This window comes from Nothobranchius furzeri, chromosome 10 (genome assembly GCF_043380555.1).
Source record: "Nothobranchius furzeri strain GRZ-AD chromosome 10, NfurGRZ-RIMD1, whole genome shotgun sequence".
Lineage (NCBI taxonomy): Eukaryota > Metazoa > Chordata > Actinopteri > Cyprinodontiformes > Nothobranchiidae > Nothobranchius > Nothobranchius furzeri.
The window spans coordinates 31,852,405-31,867,985 of record NC_091750.1 but is presented as its reverse complement, the minus strand read 5'-3'; the positions used below and the strand labels follow the sequence as shown (position 1 = coordinate 31,867,985).

Below are 15,581 nucleotides of genomic sequence, written 5' to 3'. Positions count from 1 at the left end.
TTCTTATTGTAATGTGTATTAACCTGTTGAATCAAACACACACTGAGTTGTGGTATAAATGGGTCATTGTAAGAACAATATTCATTTAAATTCCTTGGTTTAAGCACAGGTTACTCAAACATTTGACATAAACGTCTTGTTCATTAATGACAAATGATTATTTAACTCATAACTGTAAGTCATGCAGTCTTCGAGTAGGTTGGATCTTTATTGAAGGTGAGGAATCTGCAGTCTGGCTTCTACGCAGAGGGTGCAGGAACTTGGGAGAGAATGTTTTCTGGAATGTTTTGTCTTCATGCATGTAAACAAGCACTGAGCAGAACCTTCTGGGTTTGGAAGGCCAAATGGAAAGTGGATTTGTTTCTGTAGATGAAAGGTTATCATGTTGGTCAGTATATAGGAGAAAACTGACTCTTTTGGTACGTTACACAAGTCATCATTGCTGGGCGGATGTCGGAACAAGCCCCACATTGAGAACAAACATCAAAGTTCTAAAGCTGATCTTCATCCACGTATGTCACATGTCACATGATCAGGAAGCAGAAACGCCATGTATTCAGTTATCATTTTGGGAGGCTGGTGTGAAAAAAGCGAGGCGCAAACCAGAAAAGCTTCTGCCGCTCACAATTCCACAACAAATTATGAAAGAACGGATAGCGCTAGAAACACGCGGGTTCTTCCCGATGCAGGAAGTGAGCCTACGCTTTGTTTTGGTAGTTTTGGCGTTGACGCCATCATAGAGCTCATAGAGATTGTGATCAGGACACGACTGGCAGGTAATGAGTTAATAAGTCTGCATAAATATCAAAACTGGTGTTTTCCTGTTAATATGAGGTGCTGTCTGTACATTAATGAGGAAAAATAAATTCAATGGATTTTAGCTAACGTCTGCAACAAAAGAGTGAAAACTTGATGGGGGTCTGAATACTTCTGTACCCATGGTACGTTTTGTTTCTATCACAAGGCCTACCCGAACGTCCGAATGCCTCACCGCAGGGAGGAAAACGCAGAAAACTCCCCTCTGCTGAAACCTAGGAGATCACGACCTTCTGTGCTCAAAAGGAGACCACCTTCCCTGGCCAGGCATGCAGGCCAGAGAAGAGAACAGGAGCTTGAGGAGACTTCAGGAGACAGTGACAGCACTGCAGCAAAGCCTTTAAGCTCTAAAACCACTCAACTCGATGACAGGATAGAAGACACTGACAATTCATCAGGTGGGCTGTTGCTGGGACCCTTCTGTGAACATGACAAGCACTGACACACAAGCTGTGGTGTCAGGGAGCTCCTGATGCTGACCCTAACATGTGACTTCCTGTTTTAACAGATGTGATCGATATTACAGAAGGATCCAAAATGTCTTTTACCAGCAGTCAAGTGACACCACAACGTAAGACCTTGTGATTTTCCCTGATATTTTCCTAATTTATTAGTGTTCCCTGATAAGGTTCTTGTTTATTAGGGTGTTCCTTATTAGGCAGGGTTTCCTCTAGGATTTGTAGAAACTGGTGGTGGCTGTTGGGGTCACTGTACAACTGACATTACAAACTTGTGACCTACTGACACAGCTTGCAGCCTCTTCTGTTGAAAATATTTTAATACACTCACATAATGCAGCCAGAAATGAGTCCCAGTGGGAAAATTACCCAACTGTCAGCGTGAGTGAGCTGTGACATGGAGCGGAGCTACGGAGCAGTGAGACATAATTCACAGCAACAGTTTAGACGTTGCAGCGGTCTGAGACAGATCGTCACGTCTCTGTAGTTTAGTGGGCTCTTGTCTGTAAAGGAGGAGAAGGATGTGCGACCAGCTGACAGCAGCTGTTAGCTGGAAGACGGGAAAAAGAGACCCGCAGCTGGAATGTGACGCCAAAGCGAGGGTTTTAAAAACGGACCTTCCTCTTTATGGAAGATGAGCTGGGTCGTGAACTGACACTGAAACTAAGTGTTTTTATTTTTTCAGTTTTGTTTTGGTTAGCGGTCTGCTTAGTGACGCGTGCTTCAGGGGGTGTGCTCAGGAGGCAACGTGTCCTGCTGCAGGGAGACGTCTGCCTCACTGATATCTTAGGCCGTACAGCGCCTCTCTGGAGTTCTCACTGTGTGACATGAACAATCTTGTACGACGGCCAAAAATCGCACAATGTGATCCTGGCATTAGTTGTGAGAGCAGCGCACTGCACAGAAGCTGGCTCCTTCGCAGTAGTGAAAAAAACGGTAGTACTGGTTTTTCAAAGTAAAATACATTTTAAAGTTTTGTTATATTTAAATTCATTTAAAACTGATTGTGGTTAGAATACATCCGCAAATATAGACTATTCATAATTACATTGTTTTAATGTATGTCCAAAAAAATGATTCTGAAGGTACATTTTCATATTTTTATCCTTCTGAAGGTGTGGTGTCTTATTTTGCCGTGGCGGCGCTCCACTGCAAAATACACATAGCGGAAACCCTGTTAGGGGTGAGAATCGATAAGTTTTTATCAATATCAATGGCATTGTCGATTCTGTCTATCGGCTCACTTTAACTCTGACTTTAAGCCAAATCAACTATGTGAAGCATCAGAAGCAGGGACCTGAAAAGGCTCAACAGCCTAATAAAAAGGCTGGTTCTGTTCTGGGGACGACTGTGGAACCGCTGGAGGAGATGATGCAAAGAAGGATTCTCCAGAGAATCAAGAACATGATGGACAACCCTGAGCATTCTCTTCACAAGACTGTCCGACAACGGAAGAGTGTCTTCAGTCAGAGGCTTCTTCAGTTTGGCTGCAACACTGACCGCTACTGGAGATCCTTCCTACCAACAGCCGTTGTAATATACAACACCTCTTTGACGACTTGATTATTATTATTATTCTGAGCTACTACAGCAACCAGTTTCCCTCTGGGATTAATAAAGTATTTTTGAGTTGAATTGAATTTAATTGAACTGAAAACGTTTTTGGCTCTCCATGTGCGTCTGTCCGTTGCAGAACTGATGAAGAAGTATAAATCAGGGTTAACTTTTCCCTGCATCACACCTGTAGCTCCGTCACGCAGCTCCGGTGTTGCAGGAGAACTAGAAATGTCAACGTTTTGCAGTCTGTTGGCAATTTCTCTTTGTTCATTAGTGTGTCTTTCTCTGTCGACTGGCTCTGCATTTTCGTCTAACTTCTCTGTGAACCAGGACTGTTCACTTAGAAATAGTGGAGGCCGATGATTTGCTTTTTAACGCCTGAAGGGAGAAGCCGAAAGCAAAAGTAAGTATTTTTGAAGGCACAGAATCATGGAGCGCTGTGCTTTCCAGCATGTCGAATGCCCAGAATGCACACATTACAAGTGGCTGTTGCTCAGCCTTCGCTGTCCGGTTTAAACGACTGCTGAAGATATTTTAGTCCACCTGAGGAGACACGTTAGCTCTGCTTCCAACAAGGAAGTCGTTCTGCAGCCAAGACCATTTGTGTACTGGACCTGAAAAGAACTGGCTTGTAAATAGTTCCACTTTTGTTCTGTGCTGCTGATTCTTCCAGTGTGAAACGGGTCAGGATAGGTTCCTGATAAGGGAAACTCAAACATGCTGTAGGAAGTGGCTGACTCATCTCTCTTTTACAGGTAAAGGAAGTCACCAGGGAGAGATTGGTCTGATATTGACGAGTGATGAAGAAGATGCCAGCTTAGATGCTACGGCCACAACTCCTCGCTCTGAAGAGCTTCCAGAAGGATTCATTGTAGGTTGGTCTATTGTAGAGCTGTGGTTTCTGAACCGTTGAACCCAACTCAGGTTTTATTACTGAGCTCTGTTGTGGCTTATTATTAATAACGTGTGACAATCAGCTGAAACTGTTGAGAAAAATCTGTTCAAACAAAATAACAGAAGATGGTCAGAAAGTGCAGAAGCCCGTGTTCATCATCAACGAACCGCATCTCAGGTCATCGGCGTTTAGGTGCTTTTAACACGGACTTTGCTGTCGTCCAGAGTATTTAACCGAGGACGTGTTCCTACCCAACATCAGCCTCCAGTCAGGTCTGTAAAACCCAGATTATCCTGTGTTCTCTACAAGCGCGTCTCCACCACCTGCTGCAGAAGCTGCTGCGTTCAAAGCTGACAGAAACGGGGATCCGTGCGCTGCAACCCCCTCAATAAACCTGCTATTTCCAGCACAGACTTGAACACGTTTGTCGAATGATTTGTGCGATAATCAGATTTTTATTTTATTTCCACAAAATGCAAGTTCTGAATTAAATATTACTGAAACGGGGACGGCTTGTCGGATTTAAAAGCCGCCGCTCGTTAATCACGCCGTCGTTTTTTAAGTCAGGCGGTCCAAATGACCGCGGAGAGGCCCGCTCGCTGTTGCACACGTGCAGTGGGCTTTATTTTACCCCAACAATCCGAATGGCTGTGTACATGCACGTCAATCGGAATGATGAACGGAATAAACCTCCTCTGTCAATTGGATTGAAATTTCAATCCGATCGGGCCGAATCGGATCAGAATATTCCGATTGACATGTTTACAGAACGTCTGATTGCAGCCTCTTCTCAAATGTCACTCAGTCCGGTTACCTTGACAACACAAGTGTGATCGGGGAGCAGAGGATGCTCTGGGGTTCTTGTAGTTGTAAAATTAAATATGACCTGGAATCAGATTGGTGTGGTTTATCTGTCGCTCCACAGAAGGTCCCAAATCCCAGCATAGCTCCAGATGGATCTCCTGTCATTCGCTTACGGAAACTCGTTTACTCCAGAGAGCACACTGACAAATCCTTAATAATATACAAACGTCCTTTATTCTAGCGCATCTCAAGTGAAATCACAAGGCACTCCACAAGGAAAAATATATAATGTAGTAAAATAAAATAACAGAACGTGATCTTCAGCTTTCGCTGGAGCGGTTCGCAGCCGAGTGTGAATCCGCTGGGATGAGAATCAGCTCCTCTAAATCTGAGACCATGGTCTTGATTCGGAAAAGGGTAGAATGCCTTCTCCGGGTCAGGATGAGGTCCTGCCCCAAGTGGAGGAGTTTTAAGTATCTCGGGGTCTTGTTCACGAGTGAGGGGAAGATGGAGCGTGAGATCAATAGGCGGATTGGTGCTGCGTCTGCAGTGATGCGGGCGTTGTACCGGTCTGTCGTGGTGAAGAGAGAGCTGAGTCAGAAGGCGAAGCTCTCGATTTACCGGTGGATCTACGTTCCTACCCTCACCTATGGTCATGAGCTTTGGGTATTGACCGAAAGAACGAGATCACGGATACAAGCGGCCGAAATGAGTTTTTTCCAAAGAGTGTCTGGGCTCTCCCTTAGAGATAGGGTGAGAAGCTCATTCATTTGGGAGGGGCTCGGAGTAGACCCGCTGCTCCTCCACATGGAGAGGAGCCAGTTGAGGTGGCTCGGGCATCTGGTCAGGATGCCTCCTGGACGCCTCCCTGGTGAGGTTTTCCGGGCACGTCCAACTGGTATGAGACCCAAGGGAGACCCAGGACACGGTGGAGGGACTATGTCTCTCACCTGGCCAGGGAACGCCTTGGGATTCCCCCGGAAGAGCTGGCCCAAGTGGCTGAGGGAAGTCTGGACCTCTCGACTTAGGCTGCTGCCCCTGCCACCCCACTCCGGATAAGCGGATAAAATAAAATAAAAAATAGTATCAATCAAGTAAAGTCAATTAAAAACCCAATAAAAATGGGAAGAGTAACAATTGTGATTACACAAAACACAAAGTCCATTCTACATTGTCAGATTCCTGTCGGGTGTTTTATCACACAGATCTTTTGGTAAGTACGGTAGATAAATGAGGCCTCCGTACGCCATCAGCAGGTTTGGGACATCATATCTGCTCAGCTAAGACGTGATCCTCCATTAAAAACGTTGGATTGTTGAAAGGATCCACTGCCCCTAGTACAGGAGTCCGGGTCTCATTCTGATGGATGAGTAGATTTGGACCACCGAGAGTGATATTGATGCTATTCCAGTTTGTCAGAAACCTTTGAGAACAATGCACAGTGTATGATAAAATATTGCTATTTAGACTATTGAGATGTCATTCATCTTAAATATGTTATTTTCATCAGAGTGAATTTATACCCAGAAATAAAATGCTTTGTTTCAGTGAAACTGCCCACGCCCGCTCTGATAAAACGTGCCTACAACAGCATTTTAGTTGAGTCAGTTGCTTGTCTTCGCTATGGTAGCTTAGGCGTCTACCTGCCATCTCAGTTTCGCCATGTGCTGACATGGGTTCGAATCCTGGTGGTGTCTGCTGTAATTTATTTAGCCAGCTGAAGCTGATTTCATGTTTTAACATTTTTGTTTTATTAATTCTTTTCTGCAAGACTTTGTTTCTCTAAACTTCTTTGAATTTGGTCATTTCTAAGGAGCCCTTTTGTTGATTTACTCTTCTCACCCCACATGGACTCACAAAGAAAGTAAAAAAAAAAACAGATTATTCCTGATATTTTAAACGGTTAATATACTTTATATTCCTTAAATAGGAAGCATTTTACTGATTGGCTTAATGAGCTGAACTGTATTGGAATGTTGACTGTGTGAAGGTCCTGGTTCTCACCATTTTCACCCTAACCCGTTTTCATGTCTGATGAATGCTGCCAGTAACAGGTTTGGGGGTTATTTTTCATGAGGAAACAACAGTATTACATGCTAAAAAGCTCCAAAAAGGGCATCTCCTTCATCTATGTTCTTTGTCCAAAGGGGGAGCTGGTCTGGGGAATGATCGTGGGCTTCCCTCCCTGGCCGGGCATCATCGTACCAAATAAAAGACAAGGTCATCCACCAGGCATGATAATGGTGGAGTGGTATGGACAAAAAATGTGTTTCCAGGTGAGCAAAATACAAACCTTCTAGAGTGTTTATCTCAGCTGGATTACTATGATCCTTTGTGAACAGTGACTTCATTATTCGTCACCCCTTCAATATATTGTAACTGTTTTCATTGATGCACATTTTTTTAATTGTAAAGGTGTGTAGGGTTTTAAAGCCACATTTACCGTTTTGTTGTTGAAAAAAGGGAGCTCGGGGTGTACTAGTGGGCCATTCCCATCTGTACCGGGTCGGCCCGGGCCGGGTGGCCCCAGTCGGCCCCAGCCTGGCCCGGTTGATTCCACACATCCTTGCCTTAAGCCCATGTGGGCTGATTCTACCCACCAATCAGAGGCTTGCTCTAATGGAAGGTGTGAATTTGCTGTCAGCAGTGGGTGTGTTGGCCCTGGTCGGCCTGAAGCAGACCCCCTCGAGAAGAGGGCTGAGAATGAGCCTTGGTTGGCCCGGAAAAATACCAGGCCACCCAGATATGTAAACAGCCTACGCTACCCGGCCCGGGCCGACCCGGTACAGATGGGAATGGCCCATAGAATGTCTGTGCCTCCAACCTGCTTTCTATGTAAATTGGGAATGTAATGGCTAAGGAGAATTGTTATTGATTTATTAATTTTTTTAAGGAAAACTAGTTAAACATGTTCTAAGTATGGGGGGTGTGGTCTTTCACTGCCTCAGTGTCGCTCTCTTGGTCTGCCAGAAGTGTTTTCTTAACAGGAAGTGTGGAGGAAATATGTCTCCACCCATGCCTCGATGCTCACTTATATATCTCCTGCGTTGGCTTCTGATAGAAAATACAGTGAAAATTCTCCCATTTGCTTGCGCCTGCCTGTGGGTATGCTCTTTTATTTTATTGTAGAAAGGAGAGAGAGAAGCGAGAGGGTGTTTCTCAAGGCCAAGGAACCTCGCCTTGATGTCTTTGTCCCGCCCCGGTTGCCTAGGACATACGTCATCAGTGACCGCCAAGACGTATTCCAATGTTCATGTGCTACTGAGGCGTGTGTTCTCTGTTTGTTAGCCGTTTAGCTAGCTGAGTAAGGATACACGGGAGGTGTCTTGTAGCCTAGCCTTGGTCAAAAATTTCCTGGAATACACCGCGGTATTTTCAAAAGGATGTTGATCAGAAGCTGGCAGCTACTTCGGTGACAAATTTCAAATTTAGATGTAAGTCTCTCACTCAACCCCTCTTAACCGGTTAGCTTCCCTTGGTATCACCCACACCGCTCTCGCCTGGTTCTCCTCCTATCTCACTGGTCGCTTCCGGTCTGTTCAATTAAACTCCTTTTCTTCTGACTCTGTTGCTGTTTCTGCAGGATGTTTCCCAGGGCCCTGTCCTTGGACCTCTCTTATTCATCATCTACATTCTTCCACTTGGCCAAATCCTTTGCAAGTACAAGATAAATTTCCACTGCAATGCAGATGACACCCAGATCTATATCTCCTCTCAACCCGATGCAATCTTCCCTCCAGTCTCCCTATCCAGCTATCTCCTTGAGATACAATCATGGTTCAAACTTCTACTCATAGGGAAACCCTCCACTCTGAACAAATCTCCCAGCATATCAATTAACAGATAATTCCTCCATCCTTCCTTCCCCCATGTAAAGAATCTTGGCGTCATCCTTGACAGCACTCTATCATTCAAAGCCCACATCATCATCATTCGCTCAGCCTGCTTTCATTTACGCAACATCAACCGACTCCGCCCGTCTCTCACTCCTCATGTTACAGCCATCCTCGTACACAGCCTAGTCGCTTCTAGGACTGATTACTGTAACTCTCTCAGACCTGCCAATCCGTACACATTTTGGGTAGCCAGTACGCAGTTTGGCATCTACTTACGCTGGTACGACTCACCCTGTAAACTACGCAAAAAGCTCCAGATACGTGAGTTGAGTTCTGTGCACGTGTGGTACTTATGTCTGACAATACGACTCAGCGGCGTGGTGAAGAAGTTTAAGCCAATCTTCGTAGAAAAGCAGAGAAAAACTATCTCGCTTAACATCCCTGCCCCCCTCCTCCCTGCTTCGTCCTGCCCGCGGCTCCCTCCGGTTCGCCACTCGCTGCTGTTCTGGTAAGGTAAACTGTGTGCGTGCGCGCGCATGTGTCAGCGGGCCGTACCAGCCGTCTTTTGGTGAACATGAACGTGTAACGTTACTTTCACTGTTGAATATTCAATCCGAAATCTGGGTGAAAAAAAAAATCTGCGACTAAAGAGAAAGAGGCAGCTGTGTGTGTGTGTGTGTGTGTGTGTGCCTTTATCCATTGCAGATAGATTTGGCCTGTATATAAGGAGGAATGTGATTATTTATACAGTTTAAACATGCAGCCATTATTTTTTTCGCTGCTCGTTTTGCAGCTCATGCTATGGCAGATGAGGGAGAAGCAGACAGGGAGGGACTGGTTAGCAGACCTGCCAAAGAGAGGAGGGTCCATGTGTGTCAGAAGTTTTTGTCCAAATATCAAGAACAGTGGCCATGCTTGCGACCCGCTTAACAACCTCAGCATGCATTTTGCACAATCTGCAATTATGATGTGGACATAAGCCACCAGGGAGCTGCAGGTAATTAGTAAATTAGTCCTGGTGATGTGTGCATATGCGCTTTAAGCCAATTTAATATTACATTCTTGAGAACAGAAACACCTATTGCAATTTACTGAATAAATAATCACCATTAAATACATATAGATGTTTTTTTTATTACTTTGTATTGAAATAATTTAATGTAAGTAACTTGTATAAGCACAAATATTATATAAGGAAACCAGAGTTTTACTGTTAATATTAAAATACATGATACTTTGGAGTCAGGTCAAACTGTAAAAATGTCTATAACCTTACTAGTCAAAATAAGAACTATGAACGAGTATGTCTGTATATAAAATTTTCCATCCAGTGAATGGGGAGATTACAGCGTTAGGGTTAGGGTTAGGGTTAGGTCCCTAACCCTAACCCATGGAGTTGCAAAAGTCTGCGAAAAAATGCCGCACAAGTGGTACTCAAAAATATTTTGACAAGGTCGGAAGGTCTGCTCTCTCCTTTTTGGTCTCCCCCATAAATCCCTTCATCGGCTCCAACTTCTCCAAAATGCTGCTGCACGGATCATCACTCGTACCCCCTCCAGAGATCACATCAGCCTGTTCTTCAGCGTCTCCACTGGCTTCCTACTGAACACAGAATCTCCTTCAAAATCCTGCTTCTCACCTACAAATCCACTGTCTCGCCCCTCCTTACCTCTCTGATCTCATCCATGTTGCTGTCCCATCTCGCTCCCTCAGGTCTTCCTCTGCCATTCACCTTGTGGTTCCTCCTGCTCGTCTCACCACCGCTGGAAACAGAGCTTTCAGTCGCTCTGCTCCTCGGCTCTCGAACTCACTTCCTCCTGACATCTCAAACACAGACCCCCTCCTCTCATTCAAATCCAAACTCAAAACCGTGCAGGAGTTGGTAAATTGAGTGCTTCAATCACTTCATATATTACCTCTACTTATGACCACTAAGCTTTGATACTCTATATAAATATAGAGTATCAACCTGCTTGGTCTTTGGATGTTTAATCAGAAGATTCTAGGATTCTTTGTTTATTCAGGGATTGTAAACACTTCATCTTGATTCAAGTAAGAGTCAGGTTTATAAAAGTAAGTATTTTCCAAACAATTAAAAAACATGACAAGTTGACTCATATTTACTGTGATGGATGAATCTATATGGAGGAGATGTGATGTATGGTGCCTATGTGTGAATATGATATCAGAACTTTCGTATCTAGAAGAGCTGAGTTCTGGGTGTGAAAGGGAAAGAATTGGGTTTTACGTTAAGCTTTGAGGTTGATTATTATCAAAAAAGCATCAGACGCTATCTGTGTGTCTACTTCACCCTTTCTTGGAGACCCTTGTTTGGATCCGAGATGTCAAGGAGCCGATGACCCCAATGCATGTGATTCGTAGAAAAACCCTCGATGCGACCACGTCAGTCCTGAGTGGCCTCCAGGTCACACGATAGATGAAATTGGTTGCGTCTTAGAGCAGCTGTTTCTGAGTAGCTGAAGGAACAAGTTGCTTTGTTCTGAAGGAACAGGTTTGTCTGTTTCAGCTTTGCAGCAACCTTGACGGCGTGTCAAAGAATGCTCTGGGTTAGAGAGACTTCACTACGGACGGCCGTTTCCATAGCTTCCTCTAGAACTGACTCACGGTGACATGAGCTCTGTTTTTAAAGATCGTCTTATTTTGATTTTCTAACAAAATATGTGTCATGACGATGAACTTAACTTTAATTTATCTCTAATGAACCTTGTGTGAGTGTAGATGATGATGGCCTTGTCAAATCAAACATTACTGATCCATATATAAATCTTTCAATGTAATAACATTTCACAAATTAATCAAAACATTTAATTTAGTGTTCATATAACATTTGTTCATCAACCAAATTATTTATTGTATTTTGTAATGTTTTTGTTTTTTATTGCATGGTGCATATTGTACTTGTTTTAACTATTTTTCTTAGTATTTTTAGCGGATGCCTAATGTGGAGCTCTAGGAAATTTCGTTGAATGTGCAATCATTTAATGACAATAAAGGATATCTTATCTTATCTTATCTTATCTTTAATGATTATTTAAGTTATAAGTTTTAAATGTTCACATTATATTTAAGAGTTCATTCTGTGATTAAGCAACTCATACGAGCTGAGTGTGTTCACTTTATTCAGAGGCATGAGGAGTCCTGTAGAACGATGAGGGTAGCTGGAGACCTTGAGCAAGGAACATGATGTTGACAATACGTTATCATGAGTTCAGAGCTGCAGAGAGGCTCTGAACTCCAGCTGATGGAAAAGCAGGACCCAGCAGATTAAAGGCAGCACATGCAGACTCCTGTCTCCATGTCGACCAGATATTGAAGGGTCAAACTGAACTTAAAAACCGGCCATTTCTGGACATTACAACCGTACACACACTATCCACTGATACAGACTCAACAGACTGATGTGTCCAGGCATCCGTACGTACCCCCCCCCCCAGCCTCTCTTCTTCCTCCTTCAGCCACGTCTGGCTCCATGTTTACATCACAACACAAACATATTCAGCAGCTGTGTCCTTCTGTGATGAAATAGAAGAGTAACACCTGTAGTCCATCCACAATGAGAATCAGCTGTGGCTGCTTAAGCTGCATTATTGGATTTAAAGTATGATCCAGTAAAACGTTGCTGTTGAATCCTGCTGTCTTATTCAGTTTTGCATTATGTTTTTGTTTTGAACAAAAGTTTAACAGCTTTGAAAACGGTATGTTAGCACGCGTAAAATGTCCTGTTGGTACAAAGACGTTTGGCAGTTGTTGTGTCTGAGTGAGAAAAGAATTCACGACATTTAAGACATGTAGTCATTGAATGCATTTTGTGCCAAACAATGATAACTGATCCTCCGTTTAGCCCACATCGACTTCTGTTGTGCTCTCTGTGTAAAGAGTTTAGCTAAAGTGACCGAAGTATTGAGAAAGGTGTCCGAGTGTCTGTAAAAAACGAATATAACTGTATGTATTTATTTACTATGAAACCATCTGTAATTTTTCCAGTCAGACGTGGTTGCACTGACTTCCTGTCTCTGATTCCAGGTCAGTTTGAAGACCCTGCGCCCATTTGCTGAGTTTGGCCTGCACTTCAGTGCCAATTATTTCGCCACCTTCATCACCTACAGAGAGAGCATCTACACATCACTTCAGGTTCTTTCTTTGTGCCTCGTGTGATTTGGTCAGACTATTTCCATATATTGCTGGGCTGTACAGTGTGACATATGCCGTACGTCTGAAGAGATGAACTCTTTTTAGATGTAGCGCACATGCTACATCTTTTCAAGTTATTTTTTCACCCAGAACTTTATTGAACAAGGTAAGTTGCTTGTTATTGTGTAAGGAAGATGCTTTTTACTGACGCACACTGTGCTAATCTAGGTGCTGTGGATGAAAACAGAGACCAGTAAAGGCAGAAACAGTTCAAAGTTTTGGTTCAGAAGTGCAACTATGGGCAGATTAGCTAATGCTAGCGGGTAGCAGGCTCACTATCTGCTTTGGGCCCTGGCAGGATTGGCTGGGGTCTCCATGCCCTGGGTGGCAGTTTGACAACAGAGGTGCCTATTGGGGCCAGTGGGGGAGCTGGCTCCCTGGAGGGCTTAGCCCAACCATCATCACACAAACATGCACATAGGACCTTGGGGGGTGGACAAGTCAGAGAGTGCGGGTATGGACCCCATTTCCGCATTCCTGTGGCAACCTGCCCCCCAATTTTATTTTCACCTTAAACACTTCCACCAACGATATTCCTCGCAAACACACACTTAGTGCCTTGAGAGTGAGCACATTCAACAGCAGTTGGCAGGGGGATTTCTCAGCCTCATCCCGAGTGTGTGTGTGAGCATGAGGGAGGGAGTGTGTGACTGTGTTTGTGTATGACTGTATATGTCAGGTGGGGTCTTTGACTCCTCCCCTCTCCTGGGACTTCTTTTGATGATATAGATCTTCGTCTCCCCTCCCCCTGCCACACCTGGTGTGGGGTGTGGTGCCTTGGTCTGCTTGAGTGTTAGTGGCTCCCGGGTCAGGGGGTTTAAGATCTTTGGCATCTGCCTGATAGATCCCGGTGGCTGTCTGGTGGGGTCTGGGTCCCTGGGCTCTGCTGGGTCCCCGGCGGGGGTGGTCGCCCCTGGGTCCCGGGTCGCTGGGTCCCGGGCTCGGCCGGTTAGGGGGTGGGAGGCTGCGGGCGGGCCTGTGGGCTTGCCGCTGATATCTCCCCGGACTCTGCTGGTTGTGGCCCCCCGGGGCGATCCTCTGTGCCTCTCGAGGGGGGCGGGGGCCTTTCTGGTTGCAGTCTCCTTGGAGTTCCTGCATTCTGGGGCAACGCCTGGATCTCTGGGACTTTGAGCTCCCTCCGTCTCCTACACATCTTTGGGGGGCGGATCTGTGGCCCCTCACACTCTCTATTGGACGCTCCTATAGAGAAACCTGTCAAGGCTGTCATTGCCACTACATGCACTATAATTTATTAAAGTTTGTTTAGTTAAACAATGCTGATTGTATGTTTCTTCAAGTTGACGCCGCGATAGCTTGCTCCTGTTGTATTGCTGTGTGTCCCTTTTTTCTATTCTTTCTCTTCCTGCAGGTGTAGAAGCAGACTCTTGTTCATTGTTTATTTTTGCGGACCCCCCTCCCTCCCCACCTTTTGTCTTTTTCTTTCTCTTTCACCTCTTCAATCAGCCAAAAAGAGCACACGTCACCCCTCTGTTCATTGAGCTCCACTGGCTACCGCTAGCAGCACGCATCAAATAGCTAACACTAGCATACAAAGTCCGAGACGGTACGGCTCCCATCTACCTGAGTCCTCTTGCAAAGGCTTACGTCTCGGCCCGGCCGCTCCGGTCATCACAGGATGGTCGGCTAGCAGTGCCTACACCACGCTCAGGACAATCCAGACTCTTCTCATGCATCGTTCCACAAATGTGGACTGACCTTCCAAGCACTACCAGAACAGGGGCTTCCTTTTCAATTTTCAAGAAACTCCTGAAGACCCTGCTCTTCAGAGAGCATCTTCTAAACTAGCACCCTCCCTGCACCCATCCCCCCTCTCTACTGTCCACTCCTTTGTTCCCTCCTCTCCATGACTGATGTCAAGTTCTTGTTATTGTTGTTGTTGTTGTTAGCCTCAAGGGCAACACGCCGATTATCACTTGTAAGTCGCTTTGGACAAAAGTGTCTGCTAAATACATAAACAGAAGGAGGAGGCGGCAGGGCAGGGTGGTTACAGCTAGGGATGAGCCGGATACTCGTTTCAGACGCATATCCGGTACGCATGAAGCATTTTTGACGAATACGAGCATGAAACGAGTAAAACTCTTTAATATCTGTAATCGTGCTGAAGGAAAATCCTCATTGGGTAACTGACTGTCTTCACGCTCTGTGATTGGCCAGTCACATAGAGCGCCCGCCCCTCCCTACACACAAAACTGCAGCCGGGATCTCAGTCCGTCCGGCCCGTCCACGCACACACACACACACACACACAGTAACGGATCTCTCTGTGCTTGCTTCACTGTTGCTCACATTTCTTCAGAACTCCCTAGGTTTTCTTCAGCTCGCCTCTTTTTCGGTTGAATATTTAAAGTTACTTTTTTCCGTAACGTACGTGGTGCATTTGACAAGACAGAGCTGAAAACAGCTCGTGCTGCGTCAGTCACTGCCTCCGCTCCAGTTGGGTATTTATTTATTTTTTTAAATTATTCTCTCTCTCTCTCTCTCTCTCTCTCTCTCTCTCTCTCTCTCTCTCTCTCTCTCTCTCTCTCTCTCTCTCTCTCTCTCTCTCTCTCTCACTCACTCACTCACTCACTCACTCACTCACTCACACACACACACACACACACACACACACACACACACACACACACACACACACACACACACACCTCTATCAACATTGTGTGTTTAACTGTGTGTGGGAAAACAACGTTAGGAAAAAATCTGTTTAATCAAATTAAAATAAAATGGTTCTAGTATTTCATATTTCCTAGTTCCTACTGCATGAGTTCAGATGCATTAATCCATGCACTTAAATATTAATGTTCTGATTTTACTGATAAACTTGTTCTGTAATAGTTCCTTTACTATTGTGATCAAAAATATTTAATCTCAATTCTGAGGCTGCTCTGTAAATAGTTTTCAAATAAACAATACACATAGCAACATCTGATCAATCCATATCAATTTCAGATTTAAAATAACGTATTGATGTAAACCACACCC

At 44.7% G+C, this 15,581-nt stretch overlaps 1 protein-coding gene across 2 annotated transcripts in view; it reads left to right on the top strand.

Annotated features, from left to right (window-relative positions):
• Positions 1–15,581, top strand: part of LOC107390569 (DNA (cytosine-5)-methyltransferase 3B) — a 133,733-nt gene that overhangs the window by 24,993 nt on the left and 93,159 nt on the right. For both annotated transcript variants that reach the window (XM_054745607.2, XM_054745606.2), the window contains exons 5-9: positions 965–1,214; positions 1,325–1,387; positions 3,587–3,702; positions 6,678–6,806; positions 12,411–12,518. In XM_054745607.2, coding sequence (XP_054601582.1) covers positions 965–1,214; positions 1,325–1,387; positions 3,587–3,702; positions 6,678–6,806; positions 12,411–12,518 — 666 coding nt within the window. The remainder of the gene's footprint in view (positions 1–964; positions 1,215–1,324; positions 1,388–3,586; positions 3,703–6,677; positions 6,807–12,410; positions 12,519–15,581) is intronic.